The sequence below is a fragment of the Protopterus annectens genome, chromosome 13.part0, assembly GCF_019279795.1.
Source record: "Protopterus annectens isolate FY-2018-M chromosome 13.part0, PAN1.0, whole genome shotgun sequence".
Classification (NCBI taxonomy): domain Eukaryota; kingdom Metazoa; phylum Chordata; order Ceratodontiformes; family Protopteridae; genus Protopterus; species Protopterus annectens.
In genome coordinates, this window is record NC_056747.1 from 784,130,030 (window position 1) to 784,152,366 (window position 22,337).

Here is a 22,337-nt window from a genome sequence, read left to right on the forward strand (position 1 = left end):
GTTAGGGATCTCCATAAATTGGGAATAATCTGCATTATTGCCCTCTCAATCTGTGACTTTTATAGGCGCAGAGGTAGACACAGTGAACGTGACAGCTAGTCTCCCCGCCGACAGGGCACAAAACTTAATCTTTCAAATTCAACGTCTTCCATTGCGGAAGGTCAAAGCGAAGTGGGTTCTTCAGCTCCTCGGGACTATGGCTTCCACCATTCTATTAGCATCATTAGCCAGGTTGCCCATGAGAATTCTCCGGTGGCTTCTGTCTTCCCAATGTTCTTTCCAATATCTCCCGCTGAGTCATCCTATCCTGCTGACAGAATCATGCAAGAAGGACCTTCTTTGGTGGATAGCTCCCAACCAGTTGATCACTGGCTCCCCCTTCATGCCCAACCCGTTGCCACTGTTACCACAGATGCCTCCCAGATCGGGGGGTGGGGGGCATTATATCGGCAGGACTGTTCAAGGCACATGGCAAGACCACGAGGCTCACTTGCATGTCAATGTTCTGGAGATGAGGGCGGTGCTCTTGGCATTGCAAGCACTTCAAGAACACCTTCCTCTTGGGACAGCATGTCAGTAGTTTGGTATAGCAACAAACAGGGTGGTACCAAATCTTACCCACTCTGTTGAGATGCAATGCGAGTTTGGGAATGGCGATTTTCTTCCCAGCACTTTCTGGTTACAATGCACATTCCAGGGACGGCAAACGTGATAGCTGACCATCTCAGCCAGGCGATCCTACTGCCTCATGAGTGGTCTCTGAAACGGGAAGCAGCGGAACAGATTTTCTGCAAATGGGGACAGCCTTGCTGCGACCTGTCTGCCAGCCCATTCGATAACAAATGCAGCAGCTATTTTTCCCTCATTCCCCCTGTGGGGGAGACGCCCAGAGACACTCTGGCTGATGATTGGCCCATGGGACTTCTGTATGTTTTCCTCCATTTCCCTGTATGCTTTTCCTCTATTTCCTCTCATTTCCGAAGTGATTCGGAAAGCCAGTGTGATGGGAAGCAAGTTGATCCTCATTGTTCCTTACTGGCCTCGTCAGGTCTTTCCCTTTTCTCAAGCCTCTTCTCCTGAACGATCCTTGGATCCTGGACCCAGCTCCAGATCTGACTCGCATCAGGTTTGCTACATCCCTCAATCCCACACCCTTAGGTTGACAGCATACATTCCTCAATCCACACCATCAGGTTGACAGCATGGCTGCTCCAGTTCCATCCCTAGTCAGGCTTCATGATGCATCATCCTCAGTATCACATATTCTTATGTCCTCCCATAAACCTTCAACTAGGAGGCTGTATGGCAGTAAAAAGATTTTCTGTTTGGGCACAGAAAATGAATGTAGATCCTTACACTGCTTCTATCCCTGTGATTTAAAATTTCTCTCAGCTTTTTCAACAAGGAGCTGCTGCCGCCAGTATTAAGAGTCCAATTGGCGGCGATTTCTCATTTTCACGTAGGAGGCCACCACTGTCAGAACCTGTGGCTTCTTAGGATTTAAATTTTGTGTTGTCCAAACTGACTTCTCTGCCATTTGAACCTTCACACTAGTCTTCATTGAATTTTTTTATCTTGGAAGACTTTGTTTTTGGTAGCTATTACGTCAGCTAGACTGGTATCAGAGCTACAAGCCTAGTCTGTTAAGCCACCTTATTTGATCTTTCACAAGGACAGGGTGTCACTGCATACTAATCCCTCCTTTGTCCCCAAAGTGCGTTCCCCTGCTACCTTGGATCAATCCATAGAACTCCCAGTTTTCTTCCCTAATCACTGTAATGCAGCTGAATACAGTTTTCATCAGCTGGACGTTCATAGACCACTTAATTTTTATTTACAGCAGACCAAGGAATTTAGGAAATCAGGTCAACTGTTCATTTCCTTTTCTGACTCCAGATTGGGCTTACCAGTTTCTAAAGTGAAACTAACTGGATTTCCAGTTGCATAGCCTTTACAGTTTGGAGGGCAGACCTTTACCCTGCAGGATCAAGGCTCATTCTACCAGGTCGCTGTCTACCTCTGCAGCCTTTCAAGCCAGGGTCCCACTTGATAACATTTGTGCAGTAGCTACGTGGGCTAACCCTCACACTTTTATTACACATTACAAATTGGATTTAGCATCCAAGGGTAGAGCATCCTTTGGCTCCACAGTGCTTAGAAGTATTTTTCAGTGAGCCACCCAAGAATAAGGCTCTAGGGACACTGTCCCATATGTAAAAATTGAAGTTGAGATTGAACTACTCAACATAAAGAAGTTATGTACTCACCATAACGTTCCATGTTGGTAGTCCATCTCGCCCTTCATTTTTACCAACCCGCCCTCCTGCCCCCATCCTTGAAGATCTGGAGATAACAATAATAATATGGTTCTTTGGTTGGAGACCCTTTAGTATTGGTTTGTCTGTTATGGGTTTTTTCTTCTAGTGAGCAGCAAACAAGATCTGGGGTTTGTACTTATGCACTATGGGATACCTGCTTAGCCACAAGCTAACCAGAAGTCTTCGAGCTTATAAATCGGCCAAGTCGGAGCAGAGGATCGGCTCCGAACCCATATATAAAAATGAAGGGTGAGATGGATTATCAACATGGAACGTTATGGTGAATGCATAACACTTTAGTTCTTGTCATCCGTAAAGGGCAAGTGCAGCTGTGGTCAGCAGATTCCCCACAAAGACTCTCACAACCAGTGTCCATTCTGTTTGGGCAAGGAGCACAACTATAAAAACTGTATGATTTGTAAGTCTTTTGTCCCTAAGACCTTGCGTCATCTTCAGGCACTGAACCACTGTTTAGAAAATTTGAGACTAAAGCAAATAGCTTTGGGAATGGAGGCCATGCAAGACATCTTGTGTGAACCTCCAAATATGCCCAAGACCCAGGGGCCTACCTCTTCAGCTGCGCCTCTACAAGTAGACCCTTAGCCCGTGGCCCACACATGCCTAGCCAAGGACCCGTCATCCGCCTACACTGATAGCAGGTACCTCACAGGGTGCCACACAAGGTGGACATCACGTCCATAGAAGCTAAACCAGCATTGTCTTTATTCCGCCACTGCCATCCCCTCTCCTGCACCAAAAGCCTTCAGCTACCCGGATGACTGAAAGGCCCCTTAAGAAAAAACAGGAATCCCAACATCTGCCATCCCCTGCTGAACAGCCTTCCAACTGGCAAATTAACCAGAATTTGTTTAATGCCTTCATGGCCCTTAGGCCAGAGACTACCACCTCCCCCAGTTATGTGCCACCTCTCCTCAGCCCAAGGCCTCTTATCCCAGGCAGTAGGTCTGAATAGTTATAAGAGGAAGCGCGCTCTGACTCTTCAGAGGGTTCCCTCTTACTCTTCACAAATTTCCTCCCCCCTGGGTTATGAATCCCCAGAGGAAGGCCCTATTGAACCAGATTCCCCTGTGGAGGATATAACGTTTGGGTAAACTAATGTTGTTGTGTCTTTCGGCTTATCCTGGTTAGGGGTCGCCACCGCGGAACTCCAGTCTGCTAATGTTTGGTAGTGGATTTTTACATGCAGAGTTACCAGCCCTGATGCACAACCTTAAACGAAGGCACGCCCATTCATGCATGCCTCCACACAGAAGACGCTCTAGCTGAGAATCTAACGGGGCAACGTCTTGCTGTGAGGTGGCAACGCTACTGCAGCACCACTACCGCAGGGAACTTTTGGGTAAACTAATGTTGGGGGAAAACATGTACCCGTGAATTACCACATAGGTGGCAGTATACTAAACACCGAAAGTGATGAGGCTTAGGAACATAGATAGACAGTGGTCTCATTTTCAGTAACCACATCGCCACAACAGTCAGGAAATCCTATGTGGCACGCCATCACTAAGGGCTTTTCATCCAGAAAAAAGGTCATTGTCCCACTGTACTCATCCCTCATTAGACCCATTATAGAATAAAAAGCCCCATTTGGTATGTACCTCTCAAGACATCTGCAGCAACTAGAAAGGCAGCAGAAATACCTCACTAAAAGAATCACAGGTCTAAAGTAGATGCCGTATGCTGACTGCCTTAAACTCCAGCTATACTCTGTCGCATATTGTCTACTCTGAGGGATCCCTGCTTAATATACAAGGCCATGTCAAACCCAGAGATGTTGGACATGCTACACTTAAAGAAATCACAATCCCTCAGAGCCACACGCTCCAGGGATCTAAACCTCATCAGAATAAACAAAACATGCTGGAGGGATAGGTTCCTGACCCAGAGAATCCCCAGACTCTGGAATAGACTGCCCATACGTGTCAAGCAGAGAACCTCTTTGGCACTCTTAAAAAGGAACCTTGATTGGATGGGAGAGAGGAATTTCACCCCAGGAATCACGTCAGTCGCCTTGCTAGACAGGGGTCCAGGGAAGTAAATAGTGTGGGAAGAAATAGCCAGGGAATTGTTATGACTAGGCTTGTATAGGCCCTAGGGCCGATAGCCTAGTACCAACCTATGAAATTAGTAATTTCAAATGGGAATCTTCAGATTTGACTGAAGTGCAGAAAAGAATCTATAACCTGATCCAAATGGGCACTCCCTAGTCCATTTGCAATCCCTCCTGTTCACCAAACCTTGGATGCCTATGCCTCCATAAACCCAGATGCTCAACCTCCAGTCATTTCCTCAGACTTCTAGGCTACATGGTAGCTGCCATCCCCATGCACGACTGCACATGAAGCTGCAGTGGTACCTGAGGTTAGTCGGGTACCAACACTCACCTTTAGCGTTCAGGGTCCCCCTGCTTAATGAAAGAACAGAGATGGTGGGTGACCCAGGTATTCACAACCCAGGGCTCCCCCTTTGGACCCAGATCCCCTGCCATACAATACACACAGATGCCTCAGACCTAGGGTGGGGATTCATTAGGACAAAGGGAAGTGCAAGGTTTATGGACAGATGCAAACTAGAACACACAAATATCCAAGAAATGAGAGCAATCCTTCTCGCCCTCCAGGCCTTCCTCCCCTTCCTAGAGGCAGGAACCGTCAAGATATACACAGACAACACCACTGTCCTGTGGTACATCAACAAACAAGGAGGATAAGATCAACAAACAAGAAGGATAAGATCATACATCTTATGCAGATTTGCTATTCAGGTATGGGAACTGGCCACCTCAAAGGGCATCACCGTACAGGCAGCCTTCATTCCCTCACTTCACAATACTCTGGCAGCTCTCCTAAGCAGAACCAGGTTGAACAACCATGAATGGATGCTTCAGAGAGAGACATTCTTGAGTCTGTTCCACAGGTGAGGTATACCTCAGATGCACCTGTTCGCCGTCTTCATAAACAGGCATCTCCTGGACTATTGCTGCAGGCCTCGTGACCCCATGGTACTAGCAACAGATGCCTTCTCAATAACCCGAAAAGGGAAATTCTTGTATGCATTCACTCCCTTTCCCCTTATACAGAAGGAACTGCTGAAGATTCAGCAGGACTCGCCAAAAGTCTTGCTGGTGACTCCCAACTGGCCAAGACAGCACTGGTTCCCTCTTCTACTTTTATCCAAGGACAATCGCCAGTAGTTACCCCCTTCAGTGGATCTCATCACATGGCACAAGGGGATCCAGGTGCACCCACTTTGGCAGTCTCTACTGTTCACCCTGTGGATGACAGGATTCTGGTCCCCTTTAAGCACATTATCATTATACAGGTGTCTAATGTCTTGCAGGAGGCCAGGAAACCCAATACAAGGAAATCTACACTGCAAAGTGGAAAAGGTTTTCTATCGGGTATCACAAAAGACAATTGGATCCACTGAAAAGCGATATGCCACTAATCCTGTCGTACATGTGTGAACTGATAGGACCTGCTTACTCGTCTCTAAAAGCACACTTGTTGCAATTTCTGCCTGCCTCCCCTTAGACTCGCATCTGGCCTCCAGACTTGTTAAACTCTTCTTCAAAGGAGTGCTACATCTGAGACCACCCAGGAAACTGTCCACCCTGGGACCTCAACTACGTGCTAGAAAAACTTCCTCCCTTTGAACCTGCAGACGAAGCATCCTTAAAACTCTGTACTTGGAAAACTGTTACTAGTGGCCCTCCCCTCTGCCAGGAGGGCCTCTGAACTACAAGCCCTTATGGCTGTATCACCTTTTCTTGTTTTCCATCTAGATGGGGTGGCACTAAGGACTAACCCATCTTTTTCCCCAAAAGTTATGAATGACCTCTCACTGAACCAACCCATCCACCTGCCTACCTTTTTCCCCCAACCCACAGGGAGACCGAATTCTACATTCCCTAGATGTGCACAGTCAGCTTAGGTTTTATTTACATAAAACAAAACCCATTCGAGAATCAGACCAACTGTTTGTCTCCTTCACCCCAGGGCCCTGGGGAAGGCTGTGAGCAAACAGACCATTTCAGCCTGGATCTCCAGGGCCATTTCCTCCTCCTACCTTCACCATGGCAAGACACTTTAACATGAAAGCCTATTTCACCAGAGCTGTAGCCTGTTCTGGGGCTTTAAAGGGTTAGACACCAATTCCATTATAGAAACAACAACAACTTGGTCCTCTGTAGGCACCCTCACCAAACACTACGAACTGGACCAAACTTCCAGAGCAGGGTTTGCCAGGGCTTTCCTGTATGGGTTCTTGGAGACTGCTTCTAAACCACCTCTGTTTCCTGTGAGCTTTGGCACTCAAATACTGCAACATTGGAATAGGACATGGAAAGTTGTGTAAAATCTTACCATAACTATAGATGTCCTTGTTTTCCATGTTGCAGTTTCCTTTCCCTCCCACCTTCCCCTCTTCTGAGACTTACACTTCTCATGTTTGACACTGGATTTATCTATGCACCGACTGGGGCTTCTATTCTGAGGGCTGGTGTGTGCAGATGTCATTTTTATGGAGCACACTTCGGCAGCCACGACAGACGCACCTACTGGAGACTGATAAACTTTGAAAACCTGGCAGGACGAGACTGGAGGAAGGGCAAACCCACTAGTTGAATACTGCAACATGGAGGAAAAGGGCACCTATGGTTATGGTAAGATTTTATGCAACTTTCTTTGTGAATTACTGCCTGGCAAAAGCCTGCGGTCAGCTTGAATACCAGAAACTTTTGCCTTCCCCTATGATGGTGAGTTGAATGCAATTGCAGTTGAGAAAGTATTTGAAGTTCAGCATTTAAGAAAACATTGTGGGAAATTCAAGCAACCTACAATCAAGCATTGCTAGATAAGGCTTTGCTGTCTTTCTTACCGAAGAAAGACGTGGCACTTCGAAAAGAATTCAAAGAAATATTTAAGCCTGCACAGTTTGGAAAAAATAAAGTACTTCAGAAAAGGGCAAGGAAGTTATCTTCCATGGATTTTGCAACGTAAAATATGGTGATGTTTGATTCAGTGCCTAAAGTTTGTACAAGTTTTTTTTCTGTTGAAAATCTTCAGCATGCTTTCAGTTATGAGTTAACTCTTATTGGAGCAAGAGACTGAAGCTGCTAGCCTCCCAAGGCTGTTTATGATCCAGGAACATGTTGCTCTTTTCTCATGCTGAGACTACAGCAGGATTTGTTTAGCAAATTCAGTATTTGCTGAAGGGTCCTTTGGAGTGACCAACCTGGATTTGAGTTCCTTGATCAGCCCAGTCTTTTATCTGTTTTGTAAGAGTGGCCTTCTAAAACTGAAAAAAAACGCCAGGATTTCTTTCCTTCTAATTGAGGGATGATTTCAGTTAAATTTCTGTGCTTCTCCCGTATTTGATTCCTGTAGTATTATGAAAGAAAACAGAAAACCGAATATAGAGAAGTGCTATTTATTGGCATGGGCGAAATATCCATTGGGGAGTTTTGTAAACCAAGGAGGATTATTCCCCTACTTTATGATCTCTATGGAAAGGGTCATTCGCAGAATGTGACCCCCTTTGTGCCTAAAGTGGTGTTTAATACTTGCTATGTGTTTTCAATTTGTTAATCTGCATCTGGTTGAACCACAGAATGTTGCATCTTTTTGGACACGCACAAGCAACTTCATCATGATGAAGTCCTGACAGTATAGGTCAGTATTTTCTCCCAAGGCAAGAATGGCAGGACTGGCAAATCTTTTGCAAGTTGCTAGGTGACTTCATTGTTTTTTGAAAACTTTACAGTTTTATGCAAGAGTAGCTTTGGATAGGATCACTGTTGCAGTTGGAAAGCTCCCTTCTGCCTCCCCCTTTTCTTACCCAGTATTCTTGGGTCTTCAGAGGTATAGGAAGGGTAGAAGTAAAGTGATAATTACTTGCTGTCACCTGGCCCCTTGAGGGATAGGATACAACAGAACACTGTGAGTTATGAAGTTTACATTATGAATGTTTATGGAATAACCTCACTGGCACAAAACTGCATTGAAACTGCCTGCCATCAGGAATGCAAGCATGCATCCTCTTGCATAAGGAGAGAACTGTCTCTGGCTGTGTCTGTAGTACGTGATTGAATGAGCACAATAGTGAACACTCTAAAGAGTGAAAATGCAGCATATTGAAACTATAGTAGGCCCCCCACAACACACACCCTGCTAGATATATACCAATTCAAAGATTGCACTACAGTAAGGAAAGGGCAAATATTCCATTCACTGTACTGTGATCCCACAATAAGTACTTTGATGCTTTAGGGTGTTCGCTATTGTGATAATCACGTCCTATAGAGCCTCCTTGGCTGTCTGTAGAGCTACAGCTTTGGGTCAGACAGTTGGCTGTGTTGTTTCTACTTAAACATAGTGCTAAGATGTGTTTATATTGATCACTGCTGCAGTAGCCTTGGCTATATGGGTTATATCTTGTAAATGATATAACAGATGACCATCTTTCAAAGCTTCAGGGCACCTTCCATACACCCAAAAGTACTTTTTAAATGGAGCACTGCGTCCTCTTATGTTGCAGTATTCTCATGTGGGATCCTCCGCCTCAGGCGACCCAAACATCCAGCTCATATACCAAAGCTTAAGCCTGGCTGCTGTCTGGTGGGACATTACACACAGGGCCGTAAATGTGACCTCAGAACGTCTCTGCCGCAGTCTGTCAGCTTGCTCATACATTATGGAAGACATTAACGATTACCCTGTTGGGGAATTATTTTTGATGGAGCTTAGGTTGGTTTGTCTTAATGGCCAATGTCATCTAGGAAGGGAAAATGCAAGTGCAGTCTGCAAATTCCACAGAAACATGCACACCATCTCTGCTTATTCTGCTTGGGTCCATCCCACGATCATACGACCTGTAGTGTCTGTCATTTTGTCCAGAAGACCTTGTGCAGCTGTCTGGCAACCCTTACATTGTTTGAGTACTGACAACTAAAACCCTTGGCCCTAGGTATGAATCCTGAACCAGCCGTCTAGGTGGAGCTCCCAAAAGAGGCAGCAAAGATCTCCAGGCCTGATGCGTTTCTGACTTTGGATGTCTCGCCAGCCACCACTCTCTAGGGGTTGAGATGTCCAGAAGAACTGGTGAACTTCACCAGGTACTATGTCGAAGCTGCCCTAGCATCTCCAGTTGGCACGTCCATGGAGGATTGTGACGTCTGCCACTGCCAGTATTGAGGGGGGACTTTGCTTGCTCGGATGACCTTCAGTTTCCAAATAAGGCACCTCTGCCCCAGGCCTGACACCTGACGGTAGGCCTTCAGCCTCTCGAACTATTCTCAAGACTCCTCTTTATATATAAAAAAAAAAATTGTCTGCCCCAGTGGAAAGACCAGCCAGACTGGCAAATGTTTTCCCAGTCCCTTTTTCAGGCCTTTGTCTCCAAGGCCCACAGCCTCACTTACTCCTGCTCTTGTCTAGCCTTAGTCTCGGGCCTTCTAGCTCCATCCCTCTTCGTCAGACTCTGGAGGAGGACTCTTCCTCTTAGTCTCTAACTTGCATCTCTCATCTGGCCTCTCCCCTGGAATACAGTTCCCCAGATGAGGACTCTTTGGAAGGAGACTCCCACCAGAAGATGACCCCTTTGGGTCGACTATCTCCAAAATGAGAGAATACCTCAAGTGGGACTCCACCCAAATAATAGAGGTACAGAAAAATACTTTGAGCTTTTCTAGAGGGTCTCCCTCTGCTATTCCCCCTGTGATTTCAGCTTACCTGGATGCTTTTGCTTCTGCCTCTAAGACCCCAGAATCCCAACCTCCGGCTTCAAAAAGGCCATATAAGTTCTATGAAGTCCCCGATGATCACAAGTACAAGTCACCCATGGCAGACCCCGTTGTCTTTGTGGCGGCACCAGCCAAACAATCCAGGCAGATTCCTTCTTCTTCCTTGCTGCCATCAAATGAGGACAAGTAAGGTGGACAGACTGGGGGATAAATCTGCACTTTCTCTATCTTGGCCTTTAGGGCCATTAATTACCAGACTCTCATGGTAAAGTATGCTCTAGATCAAGTGTCTCTATCTACATTGCTCTCTTCTATGCCCAATTCCCCTACAAAGCCCCAAGTTGCCTCACCTTTCCTTAACAGCACAGGTAGCCAGGCATTTCATAAAATGCAGCTATGATGCTGAAGCCTCTGCCAGATCAGCTGCATTTGCTTCAATATTAAGTAGGTACTCCTGGCACAGACTTCAGTTCTTCCCAGTTGACTTCAAGAACAGGATCTTGACTGCTCCCCTGGACAAGTTCCTCTTTGGTAAGCAATCTGCTGAACTGTTCAAAAGTTTGCAAGAGAAAAGCAAGGAACTGCAGGACTAAGTATCTACTGTATCCCCAGCTCCAAAATTCTACAGAAACTACCATGCAAAACCTAGCTTTGTTAGGATGTCATGTGCTCCGTCCACTTCCTCAAAGCCTGGGAATGCAGCTAGGAAACCCACGTTCTCTAGGACTACTCTGTCATAATCTACCCCTAGGCCGTCATTTCCAGACGGACCAAACAGTTCGCGACTGCCCAAATTCCTTCCACCATCTCACCCTGTCCACCCGCCTTTCGCAGTCTTCCCCTATGGCAGCACATCACTTTAGACTGCTGGGTCTTATCAGTAGTGAAAAAGGGTACTTTATGACCTGGCAAGAAAAGCCATTACCAAAAGGTATGCCCCTACCTCCAAAAAAAAAAAAATCCATCTAATACCCCAGGTCATTCAAGATTTATCACAGGGCACCATTGAGAGGGTTCCAACAGGGCAAGAGGGTCAGGGTTTTCCTCCAGGCTTTTCCCGGTCCCAAAAAGGGAGGGCCCCTGAAGGCCTATACTGGACCTGTCCCTGTTAAACCCTTTCCTGCATGTACCTTACTTCCACATGCTAACCATGCAAACCCTTCCACTTTTGACACCCGGCACATTCATGGCCACTTTGGACCTGAAGGAAGTTTATCTTCATGTCCCCATTCACCCAGACTTCAGATTTCTAAGTTTTGCTGTGCCATCCTCACATCAGTTTGCTGCCTTGCCCTTTGATTTGTCTACAGCACCAATACTTTTCAGTGTGTCTAGCTCCAGCAGTAGCCTTCTGCAGAGAAAAAGCCATTCACATCTACCCTTACCTAGAAGACCTGCTCCTCCAAGCAGATGAGGCGAGTACTCTTCAGGCACACCTGCAGTTCACTCTCTTGAGGTCTGAGGTTTACTCTGAACCCACTGAAGTCCTCCCTCACCCCATCCCAAGACCAGATCATCTTGGGTTTCTGAATAAGGATGGACTTGATAAAGGCTTTTCTCCAACAAGACAAGGTCCCTTATCCTAACGCACTTCTTACAAGACCAACTTCCAGTCACCCACATCTCAGCCATGGAATTTCTACATCTTCTAGGCCTAATGGCAGCTACTCTTCTAGTGTTGCCCCTTGCCAGGTTGCACATGAAGTTCCAGTGGTACTTGAAAAATGTTTGTTCCCAGCACAATCACCTGCTGGACTTCCAAGTGCCCTTCCTGCCTTGCCTGAAAAGAGTTGGAGCGGTGTATGCAACAAATAAACCAGAATCCATGTCTCCCTCTACAACCCACCACGTCATTCCAATTCATGTACACAGATGCCTCTGATCTGAGATGGGGAGCCACTATGAATGGACTCAAGGTACAGGCTTAATGGGAGCCCTTCCTCCAGAAAAAAAAATGTAATCTATGTAAGGGAAATGACTGCTCTCCTAGTTTTGAAGACCTTTCTCCCACTTACAACCTAGTCCCCTACAAGTCTTCACAGACATCATAGTGATGTTACATCAACAAGCAGGTGGAGACCAGATCCTATACTTTTCAGGATGGCAGTGCATGCATAGGAATTTGCCACTCAGTAACATTGCAGGCACTATACATCCCATCACAGGACAACCATCAGTCAGATGCCCTCATCAGATCTTTGTCTCTAAATCACGGTTGGATGTTACACAAGGATGTCTTGGACATTGTCCACCAATAGGGCACTCCACAAATCTTTTTCCCTCCACTCAGTGAACTATGGCTATTCTGCTCCATGCTCATCTCTCCACTAGCATGGAAAGTGAATGCCTGTTTAATTTTTTTGGAAGGGGGGTTTCCTTTGCTTTCCCCCTAATCCAGAAGTTCCTGCTAAAACATTCTGCAGAATAAACAAAAAATCTTACTGGTGACCCCCTATTGGTCAAGACTGCATTGGATCCCCCTTCTGTCTCTTGCCAAGGGCAATTACCCCAAGTTGCTTCACAAGGTGTACCTTCTCACATAACGAAAGGGATCTCATTCATCTTCATCTGCAAGTCTTCAGCCTGTGGGTGATAAACTTCTGATCCTTTTCAGACACCTATACTCCGAGGATGTGCCATCTGTCCTGTGGGAGGCCGAGAAACCTACTACCAGGAAATATATTTATCAAAGTGGAAAAGGTTCTCCAGCTGGTGTCTTCAAAGGTAACTAGACCCCTTACAGGCAGATGTACCACTAGTTCTAGCCTATTTGTGTGAGGAGCTAAAATAAAAACTTTTATACTCTTCAGTGAAAGTACATTTGTCAGCCATTTCAGCCTGCTTACCTTTGGATCCACCCCTGTTATCTGGATTGGAGGTGAAACTTTAAGGGGTTCTCCACATCAAACCAAGGAAACCTATCCCTCCTCCTTGGGAGCTGAATTCTGTTCTCTAGAAACTTGCAACTGCCCCCTTTTTAGCCCACAGCTTCTGCCACTTTAAATATGTGCACCTGGAAAACTCTTGCTAGTAGCCCTTCAGCTAGAAGAGTTTTTGAGCTGCAAGAACTCATGGCTGCTCCACCCTACACTGTATTTTCTACAGGGACAGAATTTTTCTTCCTTACTCCTTCATGGCCCACTGCTCAACAAAATTTGTGTGTTTGTGTGTGTTTGTGTGTGTGTTTGTGTGTGTTTGTGTGTGTTTGTGTGTGTTTGTGTGTGTGTGTGTGTGTGTTTGTGTGTGTGTGTTTGTGTGTGTGTTTGTGTGTGTGTTTGTGTGTGTGTGTTTGTGTGTGTGTGTTTGTGTGTGTGTGTGTGTGTGTGTTTGTGTGTGTGTTTGTGTGTGTGTTTGTGTGTGTGTTTGTGTGTGTGTTTGTGTGTGTGTTTGTGTGTGTGTGTGTGTGTGTGTGTGTGTGTGTGTGTGTGTGTTTGTGTGTGTGTGTGTTTGTGTGTGTGTGTGTTTGTGTGTGTGTGTTTGTGTGTGTGTGTGTTTGTGTGTGTGTGTGTTTGTGTGTGTGTGTGTTTGTGTGTGTGTGTGTTTGTGTGTGTGTGTGTTTGTGTGTGTGTGTGTGTGTGTGTGTGTGTGTGTGTGTGTGTGTGTGTGTGTACATTCTGGGAGAGGCCAACTTTCTGTAGGACAGGCTCAGCAGAATGGTACTGATGCCCCATGAGTGGTCTCTGAGACAGTCATTGGCAAATATGATTATCCAAAGTTGGGGTTAGCCTTGCTGTGACATCCTTTTCCTCTCCCATCAACAAATGAAGCAAGTTCTTTGCCTTGATCCCTCCTCAGGGACTGCCCCCAAGAGATGGTGTTGCAACCCCCCCACCCCCTGTTTGCCAGTATGATTTTCTGCCGTTACCCCTGACTTCCGAAAGATCATTGGATGAAGTAATCCTCATTGCTCCTTTCTGGCCTTGTAAGGTTTAGTTTACCTTCCTTTGATCTCTCCAACTTTGTCTGCCATGAATTCTGGAGCCTCTTCCACACCTATTGTCCCACCCCTTGGGACCGACTTGTCGAAATCTTCAAGGTTTAAAGTTGACAGGGGTTTCTCTTGTTCCAGCAATGGCTAGGCATAGATTTTCATTTCCAGTCCAAGGGATTCTGATATCTGCTCACAAAGCATCTACTAGGAAGATGTACAAGAGCAAATACGTTTTTCCGTTTGGGCTTGGCAGAAGCTGATGGATTTTTTACAGTTCTGGTTCCTGTGATTTTTAGATTTCCTGGCCTTTCTTTTCCAGAACAGAGCCAGCTATTCTATGGTGAAGGTTCAGTTGGCAGCCATTTCGCATTTCCACATTGGGGTAAAAACTGCTACTCAAAAGGATTTTCTCAGTGGCACCTTTTTGCTCCACCCCCAATCAAAGATCCAACCTGTTCTTGGGATCTTATTTTTGTTTTATGAGCCTTGGTTCTTCCTCCCTTTGAACTACCAGCTAAAGTGGATTTGAAGCTTCTCCTGGAAGACCGCTTTTTTGGTTGCTGTCAAGTCAGCAAAAAGTTTCCAAGCTCCAATCCCTCTGTTAAACATCCTTACTTGATCTTCCATAAGGATGGTTTCCTTACTTACCAATGCATCCTTTCCCTTAAGTGGCAGTAGATCAATCCATTCATCTTCAGGTTTTCCACCTCAATTTCTAGAGTAAGGGACAATGCACTGTATCTTTGAGATGTTCACAAGCAATTGTTTTTATCTGGACAGGACATAGCTGTTCATATTTTCTTTCAAACCTGAGGCAGGGCACAGCAATTACTAAACCTTCTCTGCCCAGATTGCATCTTCTTTATTCATCCAAAAGGTATGCCCTTGGCAGGGCACATCAAAGTTCATTCAACAAGATCTATGGTGACTTGAGCCTTTTCTCGAATGTCAGTTGATATCTGTGCAGCTGCCTCTTGGTTAAGGGCTCACTTTTATTTCTCATTACAAACTAGATATGTCCAAGAGTAGAGCTGCTTTTGGCTTTATGGTGCTTCAGTATATCCTTCCGTAAGAGCCACCCTAGGTTCTGTAGCTCGGGACTGCACCCCACATGTCGATTGAATGAAAATGACATCAAAGGTATGTTCTTACCATAGCATTCTGTGTTCATTTTCATTCATCCTGTACCTCCCCACCTTCCTTCTTCCTGGCCTCTTTTCCATGTAGACCTGATTGATTTGGGGTCTCAGGAACTGTAGTTGCTGTGTTGAGTCCCTGAACATTTTTCTTTCTGTATAGATTTCTTCAGCTGTAATTTTAGCAAACTAGATCTGAGGTATGCTGGAGGAAGGGGACAATATTGGATAGAGAGGAGGAGGTTGAGAATCATTCTTGAGCTTTGAAAGCAGCTGTCTGATCAGAAACCCATAGGTCAAGGAAGAATGAAAATGGACAGCACAGATGGAACATTATAAGAATGTCACTTTTCCCCAATGCTCTCCATTATGGTAGGGTATATGAAATGGAAGATTGTTTGTCCTAATGGTTCCCCTTGTGAGACGAAAGGGCTTGTCACTAACCCAGATATGACACCAATTCCTGTAGTATTGCAAGGAAATCCTTTTGTAGAACATTCTCTCCACTCTGACCCCCCAGCGAGATTATGGTTCAGATGGGGTTATCTCCTACATTTCTGTCCCAATCTACCACTCGTACAGAATCTTCTACACTAGGCTAAAGACCTTCATTAATATTCTTAGCCCCTTCTGGCGTCATTAATCCCCCCAATACTTCAAAAGGGGACCAGACAAGAATGGTGAAATAAATTCCTGAAATTTTATACTCCAGTTCGGATCATCTTTTTTTTAACCCATCTGGGTTATCCCTTTGCTTTAAAGGCAAGGCCTATGATAATTCCATGGTCCTCTTCCTTACCATGAATGTCTCTTGAAACATTGAGCAAGTTTTGATAAGTGTTTTTCATAACTTCAAGCATTGTTTGTCACCCCCAACTACATTATCTTCTGTAAAGTTAGGGTGTTCCTCCAGACTGCTACTTTCTTATCCATAATGGCCACAGACTTATCATATATCAATCCATATAATTGCCAGATCTCTCCTGTGATGCATGACAATTTGGGCCTTGTCTCCAGAAGCAGTCCTCACTCGCTTCGACAGTGCTCTGGCATCTTTCTACATATCCATGCTCTTATCTGCTTTTCTAATTCCTTTTCCTTTCAAGTCATTTGCTCAATATATCATAACTTTGTGACACATTACAAACTGGGCACCATCTCCCTTTGCTTCGACAAGGCTCAGACATGTCCTTCTTGAGGGCCTCCCACAAGTTATGTAGCTGGGTACTCTACCCATCAGTGAGGAAGAATGAAAAGGTGATCAGATATAGGAGTTAAGTACTTGGATAACTTGGCATCTGTGTTATCAATTATTCTTCACCTTCCCTCCCAGCCTTCCTCCGGCCTCATCCTTTTCTAGAAGGATATTGGATGTTCCGGGAACTTTTTAGCACCAAGTTTGTTGCAATTCTTTATCTATCCTGTTTTTATAAATCTGTAGAGACAGGCAGCAAACTGGATCTGAGGAGTTGGTAGTGTATTATGGGAAGAGGGAGGAGCTTGGGATTAGGCTGTAAAGTCTGGAAAATGCGGCAGTTGGATCAGATCTGTAACCCATCAGTGAGGAAGAATGAAGTTATGGTAACTACATACCTCTTAAATTTTTCTGATCATGTATAAGCCTCACGTATGTGAGAAGCTGCTGTTTGCACAATGGCAATTACTTGTGTCTTGTATACACACAATCGGCAGAAGTGAACATTTTCCTATAAGACATCTGAGAACTTTACCTCGGTTCCGAGTTATTCACTGGGCAACTAGTTTGCATGGTGAGCAGCATTTACACGTTTGACTGACTAGTCAACCTTCCCTTATTTGTAGCTTGTACTATTGCTACACAGAGCGTCTGGTTTGGCACTCGCCAATATCACTACACAAGTAGCTGCAGATAACACTAATCGCCCTTCCTTCTTGTACTAGCATCCTCCTCTCCTATCCTTTCAGGTACACATTAGGAGCTGCAATCATGCATGGGCATTTTCCTGCCATCTCTGCATCCAGTTTATGGAGATCCTGAAGCAGGTTTCTACACTGATGACCACATTCTCAGAAAAGTACAGTCTGTGTGAGATGTAGTTACACACTTACTCTGGGAACTGGACACTCTCAGACAAAGCAACAAGTGGTCAGTGAATCGCATACATCATTTAATGCACCCATAATGGACCACAAACATGGCAGACATATGCAGAGGTGCTCACACATAACTTAACCCGAACTTCCAAGGCTTCTCTGGTGCTGTGCTCAAGACTGCACATGGTGATGAGCAAGACCATTCTCGTCACAACACAGAGACTTTCTCTATTGTGAGAAACTGTCCCTATTACCAGGCTGGAATAAGGGAAAGGTTAGTTTGTCAAGGGCCACGGTTCACCACATCACACAAGCACTTGGGTCATCTACCTCCAAGTACCAGTATAATAGTTCATGTGGGTGTGATTGACCTGAGAAGTTCCTGTATGGGACTATATGAAGAGAGGCCTAAACTGAGTTCTTGATGCATGTCACAGGCAGGTGTGAGCCTAGTATTGAGCAGCCTTCTACAGTCTGAGGATGCCACAATAATAGCCAAAGATTATCGGCTTTAACAATTGACTTAGCTACGTGTCTTCAAACGGATCCAATATTTGTCAACCTGAGAGAACATTGTTGACAACTCCACACTGCTTTGCCATGGTTGTTCTTCACCTGTCACCTCTAGGCTTTTGGATATTGGCCGAAACATTATCCACCACTCTAGTGCCTTTTTAGACATTGCCAAACCTTCCAACATAAACGTTACGCAGAACAAGCTGAAGGGGTTACAGCACAATGCTAGGAGTCTCAAGAAACTGCACTCCCTGGAAGCTGTCCTCACGCTTGAGAATGTCTGTGCAGTTACTGAAACATGGTTCAGCCATGGAAAGCACTCTGACCGTGTATTGCTAGAATGCTTTTCATATATTCTGACTACCCACTATGTTGTGTTGTGGTAAGTTTACTTGCCCAACTGTACTCCTCCCACAGGTTTACTTCTGAGACATGTTAATATAAATGGTGGAAACGCTGGGTTTTGAATGTGAACGATTGGTTTAGATACGACTTCTCCATTTGAAAATGTTTTTCTAGGGATTGGCTCCAGCTATTAAGCATAATCTTGGCAAAGGGACAATTCCAGAGTTTAAAATTCTGACTGAAAAACTTGTCCTGATACCTCCCAGTTGTCGACATCCCTATTCGTTGTCTCAATTTACTTTATGCCGCCCTGTTTTCATTCTGTCTGGTGAACACCATTAACGATCTTCAGTTCCTGTCTATGCTTTCAGTCCCTGATCACTGGGAAACAAGATTACATTTTGTGTGTGTAGTGGGGGTAGTTAGGCAAAATTGTAGGGATTTAGTGTATGAACTCGTCAAAGCTTGTCTTAATTGTGCAGGTCTTTATTTTGCATAGCATAACTGTGAGCAATATACTCCTAGTACAGATTAGTGAATTCATACTAAATCTTAAGTTTATTGAGGTAGTCCCCTTACTCCGTAGTAAAGCAATTGCAGAATAAGTATGTAGATCTCTCAGGTTACCATAGTGTACTCGCCTATTGTGACAGTAAGTTTTAGACTTCATTGTTTCAAATGAATCTATTGCTTGCGTTGCTTTTTCTTTTACAGCAGGTCAGGCTAGTATTCAGAGATTAAACAAAACATGAAAAGACTGCTTCCACTACTGTTAGAAACGTGCATCATTCTAATGCTTTCTACAGAGCAAGGTGACAGGCATGCATAACATTATAGCACTTTAAAATATGAAATGAACGGAAAACTAACTTTTTGGCTTTGCATGGCTAATGTGCTTTCCTGCGAGGTAGTAGCAAGTGTGAGGTCAGATACCAAAAGGCTACCTTTCTGAGGGTAACCAGCACAGGTGAAACTAATGAATTGCTCAATGAGAGCTGCTGAGTGTATCTGCACTTCAAATTTGACTACCCATTGAAACTTCTTGAAAGTACCCATCCCCAACCCCAACAACCAAACCTGGGACATGCTCAGAAAGCTGGACTGAAAATGTAAAACAGGCCAGAATCAAAACAAAATCTCAATGTTCCTTTAAGGTGGGAAATTGTCTGTATTGCTTAACGGAAACAAATGATAGTCAGATGTTAGCTGTGCATATGTAGCATAATGTTTATAGATAGTATATAAATTCTACAGGTTTGTTTTTAATACCTTTTTCCCTATTTTTTTAGTTACCTAGCTACAAGAACTTCAAAGGTACCATTGATGAACTTGGCCCTAACCAGTACATAGTAAATGGAGAGGTGTCTGTGTTGGATTCCACAACGATTGAAATCTCTGAACTGCCTGTTAGAACATGGACACAGGTATGAAAATTTATTCTGAGCAAAATGTCAGAGCATGTCTGAAATTTAATGAAAGTTAAGTGGTCACTTTTGGTCTCAGATGATGGGGACTCATGGATACAGTGCAGTCTACAAATGTGAATTTAACATTATAGGTTGGCAATTTACTACAATTTAAGGGTTCTTAAGTTGGTCTTTCCTCACCTATATTAAGTATAATGTGTCAAACTGAGTGGTTGGCGGAAAACAAAAAGGCCTTCAACTCCTCTTTCCTATAATGCTCTGGAACTCATAGTCTCTAGGCCATCTGTCACTTGCTGAACTCATATGTACGTCAGTTTGCATTAATAGCATGCACTGATCTCTTGTGCATCACTCTGAAAGCAATTACCCAAGTTAGGATACTGCCTATTTTGCAAATCATAAATGAAATTGCAAGTTGGGCAGGCAGAAGTGCTCAATGTGGCTGCCACAACCTGGGTGAAGGCACTAGGTAGGTGTGGTAGGAGATGTGTTTGAGCACTTTATTGTGCTTACGGCTGTTCATAGAGAATAGTTAAAGCAAAATGTCTTGACAATGCCAAAGAGACAGTTTCAGATTAAATAAATTTATGGTTGAAACTTCTTGATCAGCTGTGATTATGTGCAGTTTGCAGAGAGCAGGTTAAGCAGCAACATTAAACAATGTGAGATGAAAAAATTGAAGTGATAAGTTTGGGACATGAAAGTACCCTTTTCACTACATGACTGAATATGTTGGCAGGAATAGAAAGTGTGACTAAACAGTACTTTAGCGGCGCTACCTTTGGTGCTGAATAAGGCTTTCTTGAGAAGAGCAGAATGGTCTGGATGTGAAATGTAGTGTTTAACATCCAGAAGCTGTTAAACTCGCTAATTTGACACAATGTAAACAGACCATAAGGAGATTGCCATGTTCCCAAATGTATTATGAAAATAAGGATGGTACAAAGGAGAACCTGAAAGTAAAGCTGTATTTTCTGTTTGTACTTCTGTGGGTATAGATTACAGAAGCATCTTTGCAGTTCAGGGTGCACAAACCCTGAATGGAGTTAATCTTGAAACAGGCATTTTGAGGTTTGCCTGACACATACCAGACCAAAGCCTAGGCCCCGTTTTTGGCATACCAATAGACTGGATATGGACTTTCAAGAGCTTAAACCCGTAGTTGGCACTTTCATTTTGTTGCTCAATTTACACTTTTTCAGAGACAAATTGTAAACTGACTTAAAAACTAAAGGAATCCCTCCCCCATTTCTGAGTAAGGACCTATGATCCATCTCTTAAGTTCAGTGACGGTGGTGGAAAACTGAATCTCATCGTAGATGTGGTAGAAAAATTCATTTCTGAAATTGACTGCATTGGCCCATAGTGTCTTCCTGGGAGGCCCACTTTTTATGAGACTGACAGTGGATGTGAAAAGGAAAAATCCCATTCGAATTGTTTAATGGTAAAACATGCTATCCTGAATGTCTGATAACACGTGCATCAGCTTGCATATAGTGAAGATCTCCCCTTTTCCTCTTTCACACGGACTGTAAGAATTGTGGAAGTGGGATAAAATTCTGCGTTAGGGGCTCCAATAAGAATATCTGCTGAGGCTGAAAGTTCATCTTGTTTCCAGGGAAACTAGAAAAAAACTTGGTATCATGCATGAAATTTTTTTTCCAAGTGGAATAAGGTGTACTGCAAAAGATTTGATTGTAGAGTGGAAAGGGTTCAGTGGTTTAACTGGTTTGAGTCAACTATTTAAAGATGCATTATTCCAGGCTACATAGTGAAGGGAAAGTAGATGTCAGTGGACATGGTAGTAATGATTAGAGACACTTGACAGATAAAAAAAATAAAAAAAATCAGAAAATGAAGACTGGAGAATTAAAAAAATTTGTATACAGTGGGGGAAAAGGCACAGGTACCATGCTGTGATAGTAGCCTTGTTCTAAAGTCAAATAAGATTTGAGAACCAAAAGCTGAAGACCCAGAAGGATGTGACATGTATGATTCATAGTCGACCTGAAAATGGTGGTGTAGCCCTTTAACTTGTTCATTTGCAGTAGTAGGTGTGTGCACCAAGAGAAGCTCAATAAAGAAGACCCTTCCCAAACTCGTTTAGTTTTCAGGTTTCTTCACATTCCAAAAAAAGGAACTGGTCTTTTTAGATGTGATGAAGTTGACATTTTTACAGTGTATGCAACTTTGTGGGAATGATTGGGGGGGGATACATATCTGATGTCAATCTTCATCTATTCTTGACTTCTGGGTACAGTTCCTCTCCTCTGAACTGATCTGGCCAATATAGTTTACATCACCGAAAAAAATTTCTCTAGCTGCTCGTCTACACAAAATGCCAGTCTGTTACCTCAGATATCGTTTGTCAATCTTTCAAGATGCATCAGCAGACTCCCCTCTCGTAGCAGAGTAAAAACTTTATATCTGGAGTAGGGACTTCATTTGTCAGCAACCTGTGGGTCTTGGATCCGATATCGGATCCGAGCCGGCAACTTTTATACAGCTATGGATCCGAGCTCCTAGCTCCTCCCCTCACCCATAATCCCCTGCCAACCCCAAATGACCTCAGATCTAGTTTGCCGCTGTTGGGTGTGACAGCTGGATATCGAGCTCCTGGCATTTTTCAGATAAGTGACTGTTTCTGGTTAGATTAGTATAATTTTCATTATTTAAACTGTGTGTGTGTTAGGTTTCCATTTTTTTTTGTTAATTCTTAAATTTTTAGAGTTAACCCTCCCCTCGCTGGTTGTTAGTGTGTGTTGCTTGCGTTTGGGGCCTAGCGTGCTTGTGTAGTTTTATTTAGTTTGGGTTATGTCAGAGGCCCCA

The 22,337-nt window shown here is 44.2% G+C and overlaps 1 protein-coding gene across 2 annotated transcripts in view; it reads left to right on the forward strand.

Moving 5' to 3' along the window:
• Nucleotides 1–22,337, forward strand: part of LOC122787663 (DNA topoisomerase 2-alpha-like) — a 1,447,528-nt gene that overhangs the window by 902,419 nt on the left and 522,772 nt on the right. For both annotated transcript variants that reach the window (XM_044054499.1, XM_044054498.1), the window contains exon 22: nt 19,371–19,505. In XM_044054499.1, the coding sequence (XP_043910434.1) occupies nt 19,371–19,505 (135 nt within the window). The remainder of the gene's footprint in view (nt 1–19,370; nt 19,506–22,337) is intronic.